Source organism: Gymnoscopelus microlampas, assembly GCF_963454915.1.
Source record: "Gymnoscopelus microlampas genome assembly, chromosome: 5".
NCBI classification, from domain to species: Eukaryota; Metazoa; Chordata; class Actinopteri; order Myctophiformes; family Myctophidae; genus Gymnoscopelus; species Gymnoscopelus microlampas.
This window is the reverse complement of record NC_139942.1, coordinates 52,188,003-52,201,811: the sequence shown is the minus strand read 5'-3', so window position 1 is coordinate 52,201,811 and position 13,809 is coordinate 52,188,003. Positions and strand designations below refer to the sequence as shown.

Below are 13,809 nucleotides of genomic sequence, written 5' to 3'. Positions count from 1 at the left end.
AGTTTTTAGGAGCCTTCTCCGGGGCGTGGCTTCCGGGGGAAGGGGCGGGCTTAAACGCAACCTTGACAGGTGTGTTCAGTTTTCAAAGACCTTTCATTTGATGTATGGTACGTCTGTATTGGACATTTACTTGGCTGCACACAGGCAGTGCACACATACTGCACACAGAGAGACACACACACAGACAGAGACACAAGCCGAGCATGGTGCCATAGTAAGCTCCACTTGCGCGGAGGCGCGCCTCCTTCCGCTGCGTTCGCAATAACAAATAATATAAGGGACAGAGCCCTCTATGTCTCGTCCGTCAGACTGCAGATGGACCGAGATGGACCCTTCAGATATCTTCCCAAATCTCACGAGAGTGGGTTGCTGGGATAGAGAAAAGTCGATAACAAAGTTGATTTTCTCCTAATTTGTGTCACAAAAAAAAAAGCCATTTTAGTATGAAAATCGTGTATATTGTGTGTCTTGTGACGATCGGGTTCAATATTTAGTTCAGTAACCATGGAGCTAAGGAATGGTTCAGAAGCTGTGTTCACGTTCACTCTCCCATTGGAATCAAGACTCCAAGCTGCTTCCTGTCTCCTAAAAAGGCGTCCACCTACGTCACGCAGAAACGGGAAGTAAACCGGAGATTGCGTATCTTGCTAAAATATCTTTGGCAAAAGTCAGTTAGACGCGCTGTGATTGGCCAGTAGTCAACGTGCTGTGATTGGCCAGTAGTCAACGTGCTGTGATTGGCCAGTAGTCACTTTGAATGGTAGCTTGCCTCCTCTAAAATGGCGGCCGCGATACCAGTTGCTCCAACGAACTGCAGAGGCCAATGAGGTATCTAGGTTTCTCTATCTATGGTCTTGGGCGGAGGTGGAGCATAGGCCGGGTTGTAGGCGGGCTGGGCAAGGGAGTCTGGCTGTGCGGGTGGTGGTGGTGCATTGGACTGGGGCTGGGGCTGGGTCGGAGCAGGTGGCTGTAGAGGATATGCTTGTTGACCGGGTGCATACGCTGCCTAGCTATAAGTAGAGTAGCCTGGTGGAGCATCTTCCTCATATGGAGGTGGGGGTCCTGGTGTGTAAGGATGTCCCTGGTAGGATGCAGTGTGGGGCATGGGCTGGGCTCCATAGCCTGGTTGGTGGCCTGGGTACTGTGTCCCCTGGTAGGACTGTGGTGGCGGTGCATGGACTGTTGGCTGCTGAGGAGTAGAGGTTACCACTGTGGTACGTGTGCTGGTGGCTGTCACAGGCGGTGGGTTGCGGCAGCAGAGGATGATGAAGAAGATGACAACAGCTGCAACACCCCAGGCAATGGGAACAGTCTCGTCCTTAACAAAGCTGTCACAATCGTCCTGTTTATCGCCGTCGAAACGTAACAAGCTGTCATCGCAGCAGTATCTGTTGCTGCAGCTTCCGCAGCAAAACCATCCCCTGTTGCATGATAGTTCATCATGATGGGATCCAAACGCATCCGTGTAGGATTTACAGTGGCGGTCCTCAGACGCGGTGGGGACGAGGAATACACAGAAGACAAACAGAAGAACGCCGTACAGGCCCGCTGCCATGGCTACTTAAAGATTCCTAAAACAGTCTCACCTGTGTGCCTACGGGAGTGTACTGACGACTGAGCCTGCATGGGAACTCCTTATGTTACTTATGGCTGAGTCCTCATGGTGTCCTCACTCATGTGACTGATGTCACATGAGTGTGATGTCACATCACACTCATGTGACATAACTGATGTCAAAGTCCGCCCGCCCGCCCGCCGGTCCTCCCTTAAGCCAATTTTAATATAGGATGATCTGGATTGCGGTTTAACAAAAACTGGGTGCCTCTTATGGGTGTTTCTGACCGCTTGATGACCCGCACACAGCACAGCAGATCTCAAACCTGTGTGAATACTGGTGCCCCCCCATATGTCTCAAGCCTATACTGTCAGCCATTTTAGTGTAGAAATGTATGATTATTTATGTCTATTTTAGATTCTGTGCTGAATCTAAAATAGACTCAAGACTCAAGACTCTTGACATTTGATCAATAAATGAGAGAGAATTAAATATCTAAGAATTAGTACATGTACACTCTCTGTGTGTCAAAGTACTACAGGTATGTAAGAGACAAAAGCTCTGTAGGCTATAAAGGTTCATAACACTGCTGACCAACATGTGCAAGTGGAGATCTCTGTATCTGCCAGTCCTTGTCCCTTTCATGCCCATTTATGGAGATCCCTGATGTCATCAGTATATGCCCATATATGATATGCCCATATATGGAGATCTCTGTATCTGTGAGTCTTTGTAACTTTTATGCCCATATATGGAGAGCCCTGATGTCATCAGTATATGCCCATATATGGGCACGCCCCTTTTGTGCCCATAGAGTACCGACGTCCTGACGTCACTCGTTCATCCCCTGGGTCGCGGAAGTAGTAACATTGGGTCATCTTAAAATCGTCTCATATAAGAATTGTGAATTGTCCCGGCGATATTGTCAGGGAGGTGGCTCTGTATCGTTTACGATAAGTCAGTCACTCATATTTGATACAGTTTATTTCTGGTGAAAATGTAACTAATTCGGCGGCAGTAAGATTTGGGGCGCTGCCTCAACAAATCCCTGAGGATCGTAAAAGACCCCACCCACCACCATAAAAAACTATTTTCCCCGCTCAAGTCCAAAAGGGTGAAGGGATACAAGATCCTCTCAGCGCGCACTAGCAGAATGAGGAACAGCTTTTTCCCACAGGCTATCAGACTGTTAAATGACAGTGACAAGTGAATGTGCAATAACTTTTGTACTCTGCACTATACACTTTCTTCGACAGATATTCTTGCCCTGTGTTTACTTTTATTGAGTGTTGTTAAGTTGTTTTTTATCATGTTTTTATGGTTTTATTGCATTGGAGCTTCCGAGCGTAAGTTTTTCACATGTAGGAATACCTAAACAGTGCATCTGTGACAATAAAGTGAATCTGAATCTGAAAAAAAGTCCAGCACATTGAACACAGACCAGGATGTTGTGGCGTGGTCTAATGGCCAGTTTAACGTAAATTAAGTCCACAATCACAACACCAGAGGCAGCTCCACTGATCACCCCCCCTCCTTGAACTGTTTATTGTACATATTTCCTGTTTTTCATACCAGTAACCTGTAAGCTCATTATATGACGTTCTGCATAGTAGTGTATATCTGTCTGTTTTCTTAAATGTCATCATGATTTGAGTGCGTGGGGATCTAATTATAAAAAAGCCATTGTGCTTTCATGAGCAATCCAGTTTAGAGGGCCTTGTATTGTGAATTGTACTTCCATGTACTGTTTCCATGTCTTTTCTAAATAAAGTATTCAATCAATCAATCAAAATCATGTCTTGGGCGGAGGTGGAGCGTAGGCTGGGTTGTAGGCAGGCTGGGCAAGGGAGTCTGGCTGTGCGGTGGGTGGTGGTGCATTGGGCTGAGGTTGGGGCTGGGCCAGGGCAGGTGGCTGTAGAGGATATGCTGGTTGACCGGGTGCATACGCTGCCTGGCTATGAGAAGGCATCGGAGCAGGAGAGTAGTCTGGAGCAGTAGCTTCCTGATATGAAGGTGGTAGGGGTCCTGGTGCGTAAGGCTGTCCCTGGTCAGGTGCAGTGGGCGCCCCGTAGCCCTGGGGCATGGGCTGGGCTCCATAGCCTGGGTACTGTGTCCCTTGGTAGGACTGTGGTGGCGGTGCATGGACCGTTGGCTGCTGGGGGCACCGCTGAGGAGTAGAGGCCACCACTGTGGTACGTGTGCTGGTGGCGATCACAGGCGATGGCTTGCGGCACATCTTGTAGAGGCAGCAGCGGGGATACACGCAGCAGATGAAGAGGGTGATGAAGATGACAACAGCCGCAGCACCCGAGACAATGGCAACAACAACCTCCTGCATGTCAAAGTCGATGTCACATTCGTCCTGTTCATCATCGTCGAAACGCAAAAAGCTGTCATCGCAGCAGTATCTGATGCTGCAGCTTCCGCAGCAAAACCATCCCCTGTTGCATGATAGTTCATCGTGATGGGATCCAAACGCATCCGTGTAGGATTTACAGTTGCGGTCCTCGGACGCAGTGGGTACGACTGCGACGAATACACAGAAGACAAACAGAAGAACACCGGACAGGCCCACCTCCATGGCTACTTAAAGATTCCTAAAACAATCTCCCCCTGTGTGCCTACGGGAGTGTACTGAGTACTGAGCCTGCATGGGAACTCCTTATGTTACTTATGGCTGAGTCATCATGGTCACATGAGTGTGATGTCAAAGTCCGCCGCTCCTCCCATAAGCCAATTTTAATATAGGATGTGTGATGGCTGACTCAGCAGCCACACATTGAGACTATACTGTATGGTAACTCTTCCTTTTAGTTTATATTTTTAGTTGGATTACTTACAGTTGTACATCATACATACAATGCAAACTAATATAAATAACCACACACCACCGGTTGAAATAACATAGTTTATTGTTTAGTTGTTTTTCTGTGAGTTATTACTTGGCATTTGAGTTGACTGAGTTTTCTTTGAGTTATCAGTTCTGTGGGAGGCTGCTGGAGAGTGGAGATGAGGGGCTGGCCAAGGATATGGGAACCAGCTGCTCCATATATATATGCAGCTAATGGGGACAATACGATAGTCACTCATATTTGATACAGTCTATTTCTGGCGAAAATATAATAACTAAATATAGCTGCAAGCAGCGATAATATGGGGCCAGGAGAGAGAAAGAGAAATGATAATTCCTTTAACAGGTCAGTTCACGAAAGTCCTTGCGGTCTTGTTTCCAATGAGGGCCTGTGAGCAATTAGGGGTTAAGAGTCTTGCTCAGGGACAAATTTCATCGACACATTTGCTGACCTGGCCTGGAATCGTACCTGGGGCAACCAGAGCCTCTGGCTCCCTAGGCGGGCTCACTAACCACTCAGCTATGGCCGACCCTCAGAGAGAGAGAGAGAGAGAGAGAGAGAGAGAGAGAGAGAGAGAGAGAGAGAGAGAGAGAGAGAGAGAGAGAGAGAGAGAGAGAGAGAGAGAGAGAGAGAGAGAGAGAGAGAGAGAGAGAGAGAGAGAGAGAGAGAGAAACGGAATAGATTGAAGATAGAAACGGAATAGATCGAAGAGACACAGAGAGAGAGACATGGAAACGGAATAGATTGAAGAGAAAGACATGGAAACGAAATAGATTGAAGAGAGAGAGAGAGAGCCATGGAAACGGAATAGATTGAGTCATGTTTTTTGCAATTCAACTTAAATGAGTGTGCATCAAGTGAGGCTTGAACCAGCAACCTTGTGGTCGTGAGGCACTCTTAGGTAGCTGCAACACTACCTATAGTGCTATAGCTTTGTCCAGGCTGATATTGTCTGTTGAGGATCACAAACTCTTGCCTTCTGTCATGACCCAAGCCCCTGTTTCACTAACACAAAGATCACTCGTTCACAAACCATTTACCAATGAAGAAATTGTACATCTCCTCAGAACCAAAACTAGTGAAAGTAGCCGATCTACAAGCTCACAAACCATTAAAAGTTGTCAGATTGTACATCGGCTATTTTCACAATGAAGTATGTTATACATTGAAAAAACATACTCTCATTGCTATCTGAAAAGTTGTGAGATTGTAGATCAGCTGTATGTAAAAAACACTGAATTAAGTATTTCATGTTATCTTTAACAATTGCAGATGTATTCATTGATAGTCATGTTGTGTGAAATGCAACTTAGATGAAGTCTGCACCAAGTGAGGCTTGAACTGGTGACCTTCAGGTTGTGGGGCACACATTTAAGCGAGAAGCCACCAACAGACAAGAACCTGTGAAAGGAGATCACACAGATGATACAGTTTCACGCAAATAGCTGAAAAATCCTGGGTTTAAGTGTTTTTCAAACTGCTCAAGATTGCGGACAATCTAAGGGCGGTGCTTACTGGTCAACGTGATAGATGTGTTCCTCATTAGTCAAGGCACATGTGTAAGCAGGTCTAATGGCTGTCGGCCAAACGAGGCATGACTTTTGCCTGTTTAAAGTTTCAATTTTCAAAAAATTGCTATAGCGCCCCCGTTTGACCAATTGGAGTAAGATTGGTTTCAGTGATATTTGGAATGGCCCTTTACATTTCTGCAAAGTTTCAAAGAATGGTAAGTCTGCATGTATGTGTTAGGGGCAGATGAATAATTGTCATAAAACTGCAATATTCATTGGCTCATTAAAGCTTCATTTTTTCACTTATGGAAGATATTTTGCAAACGTTTTTTGGTATAGGTCCAAAGTTCATGTGTAAAAAGTTTCGTGCAGATTACTCAAAAATCCCAGGAGGAGATAGGTTTTAACTGTTTTTCATATAATTCCAAATGGTGGGAGATCTTAAGGTCAGAGGTCAAAAGTCAGAGTGTGAAAGTTGTTCAGCATGAGGAGACGCATGTGTGCATCGAAGTTTCATGGCTGTAGGTCAAACACGGCATGAGTTGTACCTGTTCAAAGTTGGCATTTTTCAATTGAGTGCTATAGCGCCACCTTTTGACGAAAGATTGTGAGAATTATTTCTTGATCGTTTTTCATAACCATCTATCATATGGCCGAGTTTCATAAAAAGCGACTGCACGGTTCAGCCAGAACTGCCAAAAGTGGCAGAAGAAGAAGAAATGGAATAATGCGAATAACAATATGGGTCCATGCTGGAAGCCTGGCCCCATAATTAATTCGGCGGCAGTAAGATTAGAGTTTTCTCGCCGTCAGTTGATGTTCCATATCCATATGAGTCAAGCCGCCGGGATCATTTGTTTATTTTTATATAAATTGAACAAGTCTATGGGAATTCTGAATGGGGAAAAAAAACGCGACTCATGTAGGATGTGTAAATTACGTCAGACTTCGGTGCTCTATATGGAGCTGACTGATTTGTTTGCTGATGCCATGACGACACATTTGAGGTTAGACAACACACTCTATATTTGGGCGTAGCTGCATTGGGAACTCCTTATTTCCCAATAAGGAGTTCCGGGTTAATCATCAGTTAAACATATCGCACATTTCCAAACACAGACATATTTCCTAAAATAAATAAATAAATTGAGGCTCTACTACATCCAGCGCTGCCTCAACAAATCCCTGAGGATCATAAAAGATCCCACCCATAACCATAAAAAAATATTTTCCCCGCTCAAGTCCAAAAGGGTGAAGGGATACAAGATCCTCTCAACGCGCACTAGCAGAATGAGGAACAGTTTTTTTCCCACAGGCTATCAGACTGTTAAATGACAGTGAAAAGTGAATGTGCAATAACTCTTGTACTCTGCACTATCTTCGACAGATATTCTTGCCCTGTGTTTACTTTTATTGAGTGTTGTTACATTTTTTTTATCATGTTTTTATGGTTTTATTGTATTGGAGCTTCCGAGCGTACGTTTTTCACGTGTAGGAATACCTAAACAGTGCATCTGTGACAATAAAGTGAATCTGAATCTGAAAAAAAAAGTCCAGCACACCGACCAGGATGTTGTGGCATGGTCTAATGGCCAGTTCAACGTAAATGAAGTCCACAATCACAACACCAGAGGCAGCTCCACTGATCACCCCCCCTCCTTGAACTGTTTATTGTACATATTTCCTGTTTTTCAAACCAGTAACCTGTACGCTGATTATATGACGTTCTTCATAGTAGTGTACAGTATATCTTAAATGTCATCATGATTTGAGTGCGTGGGGATCTCACTTTGAATAAGCCATTGTGCTTTTATGAGCAATCCAGTTTAGAGGGCCTTGTATTGTGAAATGTACTTCCATGTACTGTTTCCATGTCTTTTCTAAATAAAGTGTTCAATCAATCAATCAAAATCAAGTCTTGGGCGGAGGTGGAGCGTAGGCCGGGTTATAGGCAGGCTGGGCAAGGGAGTCTGGCTGTGCGGGTGGTGGTGGTGCATTGGGCTGAGGTTGGGGCTGGGCCAGGGCAGGTGGCTGTAGAGGATATGCTGGTTGACCGGGTGCATACGCTGCCTGGCTATGAGAAGGCATCGGAGCAGGAGAGTAGTCTGGAGCAGTAGCTTCCTGATATGAAGGTGGTAGGGTTCCTGGTGCGTAAGGCTGTCCCTGGTAGGGTGCAGTGGGCGCCCCGTAGCCCTGGGGCATGGGCTGGGCTCCATAGCCTGGTTGGTGGCCTGGGTACTGTGTCCCCTGGTAGGACTGTGGTGGCGGTGCATGGACCGTTGGCTGCTGGGGGCGCCGCTGAGGAGTAGAGGTCACCACTGTGGTTCGTGTGCTGGTGGCTATCACAGGCGATGGCTTGCGGCACATCTTGTAGAGGCAGCAGCGGGGATACACGCAGCAGATGAAGAGGGTGGTGAAGATGACAACAGCCGCAGCACTCGAGACAATGGCAACAACCCTCCTGTCCATGTCAAAGTCAAAGTCGATGTCACATTCGTCCTGTTTATCGCCGTCGAAACGCAACAAGCTGTCATCGCAGCAGTATCTGTTGCTGCAGCTTCCGCAGCAAAACCATCCCCCGGTGCATAATAGTCCATCATAATGGGATCCATACGCATCATAGGGGTAACAGTGGCGGTCCTCGGACGCAGTGGGTACGACAAATACACAGAAGACAAACAGAAGAACACCGGACAGGCCCGCCGCCGGCATGGCTACTTAAAGATTCCTAAAACAATATCCCCCGTGTGCCTATGGGAGTGTACTGAGTACTGAGCCTGCATGGGAACTCCTTATGTTACTTACGGCTGAGTCATCATGGTCACATGAGTGTGATGTCAAAGTCCGCCACTCCTCCCATAAGCCAATTTTAATATAGGATGTGTGATGGCTGACTCAGCAGCCACACATTGAGACTATACTGTATGGTAACTCTTCCTTTTGGTTTATATATTTAGTTTGTTTGTTTTCAGTTGTACATTATACATACAATGCAAACTAATATAAATAACCACACACCACCAGTTGAAATAACATAGTTTTTACTTGGCATTTGAGTTGACTTGAGTTTTCTGTGAGTTATCAATTCTGTGGGAGGCTGTACAATTGGACTGCACCAGTCTCTCGGCAGCATGGGGAGGGGCAGGGGTTAGATGAGTGTATTTAAGTGGTAGTCTTTGTCTTTTCCCCCTTTTTATTCACAGTGGTCTGACCCGTTCTTATATATTTCCACCTCATTTATTGCTTCTGATAGTTCAGTTGTGTTTATCAGTTCAGTTGCTTTGCTGTTAGTTATTTAAATTGATTTTGGCCCACATTTTTGTTATTTGTTAAATCATTTATTTGAAACAAAGGAGAAAAAAAGGAAAGAAAAATAAAGAGAATATTTTAAACCAACAAAGTTTCCCTGTAACTACATCTTTGGTGTTTACAAAACACCAGACCGTTTGAAAATCGGATGAAAATTGAACACGCTATGGTTATTTCAAAGTACATGCACCATAGACACAATGTTATGAATGACCGTCGCAAGGTGGCCGCCATGTGGCAGCGTCGTACTCCATTGGCCAGCAGCGCGGGTGAGTCATCTAGCCTTTATATATATCTATGGAAGGGACAGCCTGAGCCTAGGGGGCCGGCCGCCGCCATTGCTTGCATAGCAGACGTCAGTGATGCTCATGGGAGCCAAAACTGGAACAGGAAGTTTGGTGAAATACTATTAAGTCTATGGCAGACATTTGGACCAGCTTGTGAACAAACACTATTTCTGAACGATTGTGTCCTTTGTCAGAGAATCGGTTCAGGAATATAAAAGAAGATATCACAGGTTTTTATCCAATCAATTCGGATTTTTTAGCACACTGTATAATGTTATTGAGGCATCTAACGGTGGAACGTATCGTCCATAGACTGTACAAAAATCGTCTCTGGCAGTGTTGCCAGATTGTGTGAGAGAAATAAGCAACCAGGTCTAGGAAAACAAGCCCAAAAGAAGCACCGGGGGCCAGGGATCTTCAACGTTTTCCCAAACTGATGGGGAGATGGAGCAGGGACCCCCTACCCTTAGTACCCTACCTCGACCCCATATATTGTATAATTATGCATACAATTGTGTTTCATAAACATACATGTTATTGTGCATCAATACTAAACAATTAAAAATAATAGACAGATTAATATATTCGTGCTTTTATATTAAACAAACATGTACAGGGTACAGTGAGTAGGGTGGCCGCACTGCCATTTATAAACATACCTTAAACCGAGAACAACAATCTGTCAATTGCACAATAATCATGTATACAAGCTATTCAAAATGGACAGAATCATTTATAGATATCATTTATTTAATACATAAATGTGGAAAATGTTTTTAAAATATATGAAGACAAATGGACATTTAAAAAAATATATATAAAGAATATTTGTATATATATATATTTGTGTATATATATATATATATATATATATATATATATATATATATATATATATATAATTGTCTAATCAAGCAACCAGGTCTAGGAAAACCAGCCCAAAAGAAGCGACGAGGGGCCACATGAGCACTTTAACATATACATCAGCTATTTGAAAATAGCAGATCTACGAGCTCACAACGCTTCGCGATGCAATGCGTTGTGAGTTTGTAGATCGGCTATTTTCAAATAAAATTGTGCAGGGGAAATTATAACAAGCAGATCTGGCAACCCTGAAGGGCAGGGGTTAGATGAGTGTGTTTAAGTGGTAGTCTTTGTCTTTTCCCCTTTTTGTTCACAGTGAGTGGTCTGACTCGTCCCTATATTTGTCCACCTCATTTATTGCTTCTGTTAGTTCAGTTATGTTGATCAGTTCAGTTTTTTTGTTTAGTTATTTAAGTTGATTTGGGCCCACATTTTTATTTGAAACAAAGGAGAAAAAAAAGGAAAGAAAATATTTTAAACCAACAAAGTATCCCTGTGTCTCTCCTTCCGACCAACTCGGTCCCTGACAGATGATCTGGATTGCGGTTTTACAAAAAGTGGGTGCCTCTTGGGCTGGGGCTGGGCCAGGGCAGGTGGCTATAGAGGACATGCTGGTTGACCGGGTGCATATGCTGCCTGGCAATAAGGCATCGGAGCAGGAGAGTAGTCTGGAGCAGCAGCTTACTGATATGAAGGTGGTAGGGTTCCTGGTGCGTAAGGCTGTCCCTGGTCGGGTGCAGTGGGTGCCACGTAGCCCTGGGGCATGGGCTGGTCTCCATAGCCTGGTGGTTGGACTGGTATAGGTTGGTAGCCTGGGTACTGCTGAGGAGTAGAGGTTACCACTGTGATACGTGTGCTGTTGTCTGTCACAGGTGGTGGCTCGCGGCGGCAGCCGCCGAAGCAGCCGCAGCAGCCGCAGCAGCCGCAGCAGCAGCAGCAGATGAAGACGATGAAGAGGATGATGAAGAAGATGATGAAGAAGATGGCAACAGCTGGAACACCCGCAATGGCAATGGCAACAGCAGTGCGGCCCTGGGCAACAGGCTCGTCCTTAACAAAGCTGTCACAATCGTCCTGTTTATCGCCGTCGAAACGTAACAAGCCGTCATCGCAGCAGTATCTGTTGCTGCAGCTTCCGCAGCAAAACCATCCCCTGTTGCATGATAGTTCATCATGGGATCCAAACGCATCCGTGTAGGATTTACAGCGGCGGTCCTCAGACGCGGTGGGGACGACGAATACACAGAAGACAAACGGAAGAACGCCGTACAGGCCCGCTGCCATGGCTACTTAAAGATTCCTAAAACAATCTCCCCCCGTGTGCCTACGGGAGTGTACTGACGACTGAGCCTGCATGGGAACTCCTTATGTTACTTATGGCTGAGTCATCATGGTCACATGAGTGTGATGTCAAAGTCCAAGAAATAAAAAATAATTGCTCCATTGATTAGAAATTGATAATTCAAAATATGCTCCTCATTGACTTACATTGTAAGGTAAAACAGCTCTCAAAGTCACTCTTTTAGCACATAAATGAACCCAAACATAGCTGATTCAGACAATATAGAGCATCACTAAACCCAGTACTGTTTGTTTTTTTAATAAAAATGTCAACTTCCTGTTGATTTTACTATTTGAAGATCTGGATCCGGATCCGCCGATCCAGTCCGGGTTTTCTACTTAATAAAAATGGCAAAATCAACAGGAAGTTGACATTTTTATTTAAAAAAAAAAACAGTACTGGGTTTGGTGATGTTCTATATTGTCTGAATCAACTTTGTTTGCGTTCGTTTTTGTGCTAAAAGAGTGACTTTGAGAGCAGTTTTACCTTACAATGTAAGTCAATGAGGAGCATATTTTGAATTATCAATTTCTAATCAATGGAGCAATTATTTTTTCTTGTCCACCTTTGGAGTTACATCATGGCAAGGTAAATACTCAACCCAAACCTCTACCAAAGTGGTCTTGCCCTGAGATAGTATTTGTCTTTTCCCCTTTTTGTTCACAGTGAGTGGTGTGACTCGTCCCTATATATGTCCACCTCATTTATTGCTTCTGTTAGTTCAGTTGTGTTGATCAGTTCAGTTTTTCTGTTTAGTTATTGTCTCCGCCAGGCCGAAAGGCATGGCGAGAGAGTATGTTTTCCACCCCGTCCGTCCGTCCGTGTGTCCGTGTGTGTGTGTGTCTGTGTGTGTCCGTCCGTCTGTGACCAGCTAATCTCTGCCACCGTTGGCTTGATCACAGTGCCACTGTGCACACACACTCCCTGGATGCCAATTCAGAACCTTTGCCCCAAATTTTTCTCATGGGCGTTTTATAGCGCCACCAGGAGGCCGATTTGTGCAAAACATATTTTTTGACAGTACTCCTACAGATTTTGTCCAAAAATCCCGCAAATCGGTACACAGTATCTCTATAGTCATTAAACAAAACGCGTCTTTCAGATTTCTCATATTCCATCCTGATTGGCTAAAAACGTCTTCCAAAGGTTGCAGGAGTGCTCCGTTTTGAACAAAATGCCTCAAATCATGAACACAGCATGCAATTTCCGTGAAATTTTCAAATCAGCCTCATGGTGGCGCTATAACATGCCGATTTGTGTTTTTACCTATAATTGCACCGATCTGTGTAAAACTTTGTATGCACACTCCCTAGAGGTCAAGAAAAAACCTTTGCCCTGCATTTTTCACATCTGCCTTTTATAGCACCACCAGGAGGCGTAAAACACATTTTTTTATACTACTCCTTCCAATTGTATCCAAATTTCACACACATCGGTACACATGATCTCTATAGTCATGTGTTTGATGTGTTTGATTTTTCATATTCCATACTGATTGGCTAAGATTGACATCAAAAGTTTGCATTATTGGCTTGTTTTGAACAAAAGTCTGCAAATCATGAACGCACCATCCAATTGCGCTCAAACTTTGCACGCACATTCACACTATGTTGAGGAACAAATGCCACCCTTTTAACATTAGCCTGTTATAGCGCCACCAACAGGTCTAATTTAGCTAAACACATGTTTTTAACAAAATGCCCCAAATCATTTTGTTAAAAAATGCCTCAAATCATGAATGCAGTCAGTGTCCGATTGTCGTGCAAGGCCTAAGAAGAAATGGCACCCTTTTCACGTTGGCCTATTATAACGCCACCAGGAGGCCACAATAGCCTACCTGTCCTGGCGGAGACCTGTGCTCCGAGGAGCACTTTTTCTAGTTTAAGTTGATTTGGGCCCACATTTTTATTTGAAACAAAGGAGAAAAAAAAGGAAAGAAAATATTTGAAACCAACAAAGTTTCCCTGTGTCTCTCCTTCCGACCAACTCGGTCCCTGACAGATGATCTGGATTGCGGTTTTACAAAAAGTGGGTGCCTCTTATGGGTTTGTCTGACCGCTTGATGACCCACACACAGCAGATCTCAAAC

General features: G+C 44.5%; 1 protein-coding gene across 1 annotated transcript; it reads right to left on the bottom strand.

Annotated features, from left to right (window-relative positions):
• Positions 1 to 3,347: 3,347 nt before the first annotated feature.
• On the bottom strand, positions 3,348 to 8,630 carry LOC311045174 (uncharacterized protein; the record flags this gene model as incomplete). Its single annotated transcript, XM_084056985.1, has 2 exons — positions 3,348 to 4,138; positions 7,973 to 8,630. 2 exons carry the CDS (start codon positions 8,628 to 8,630, stop codon positions 3,348 to 3,350), a joined length of 1,449 nt encoding a protein of 482 aa, XP_083913111.1.
• Positions 8,631 to 13,809: the final 5,179 nt, after the last annotated feature.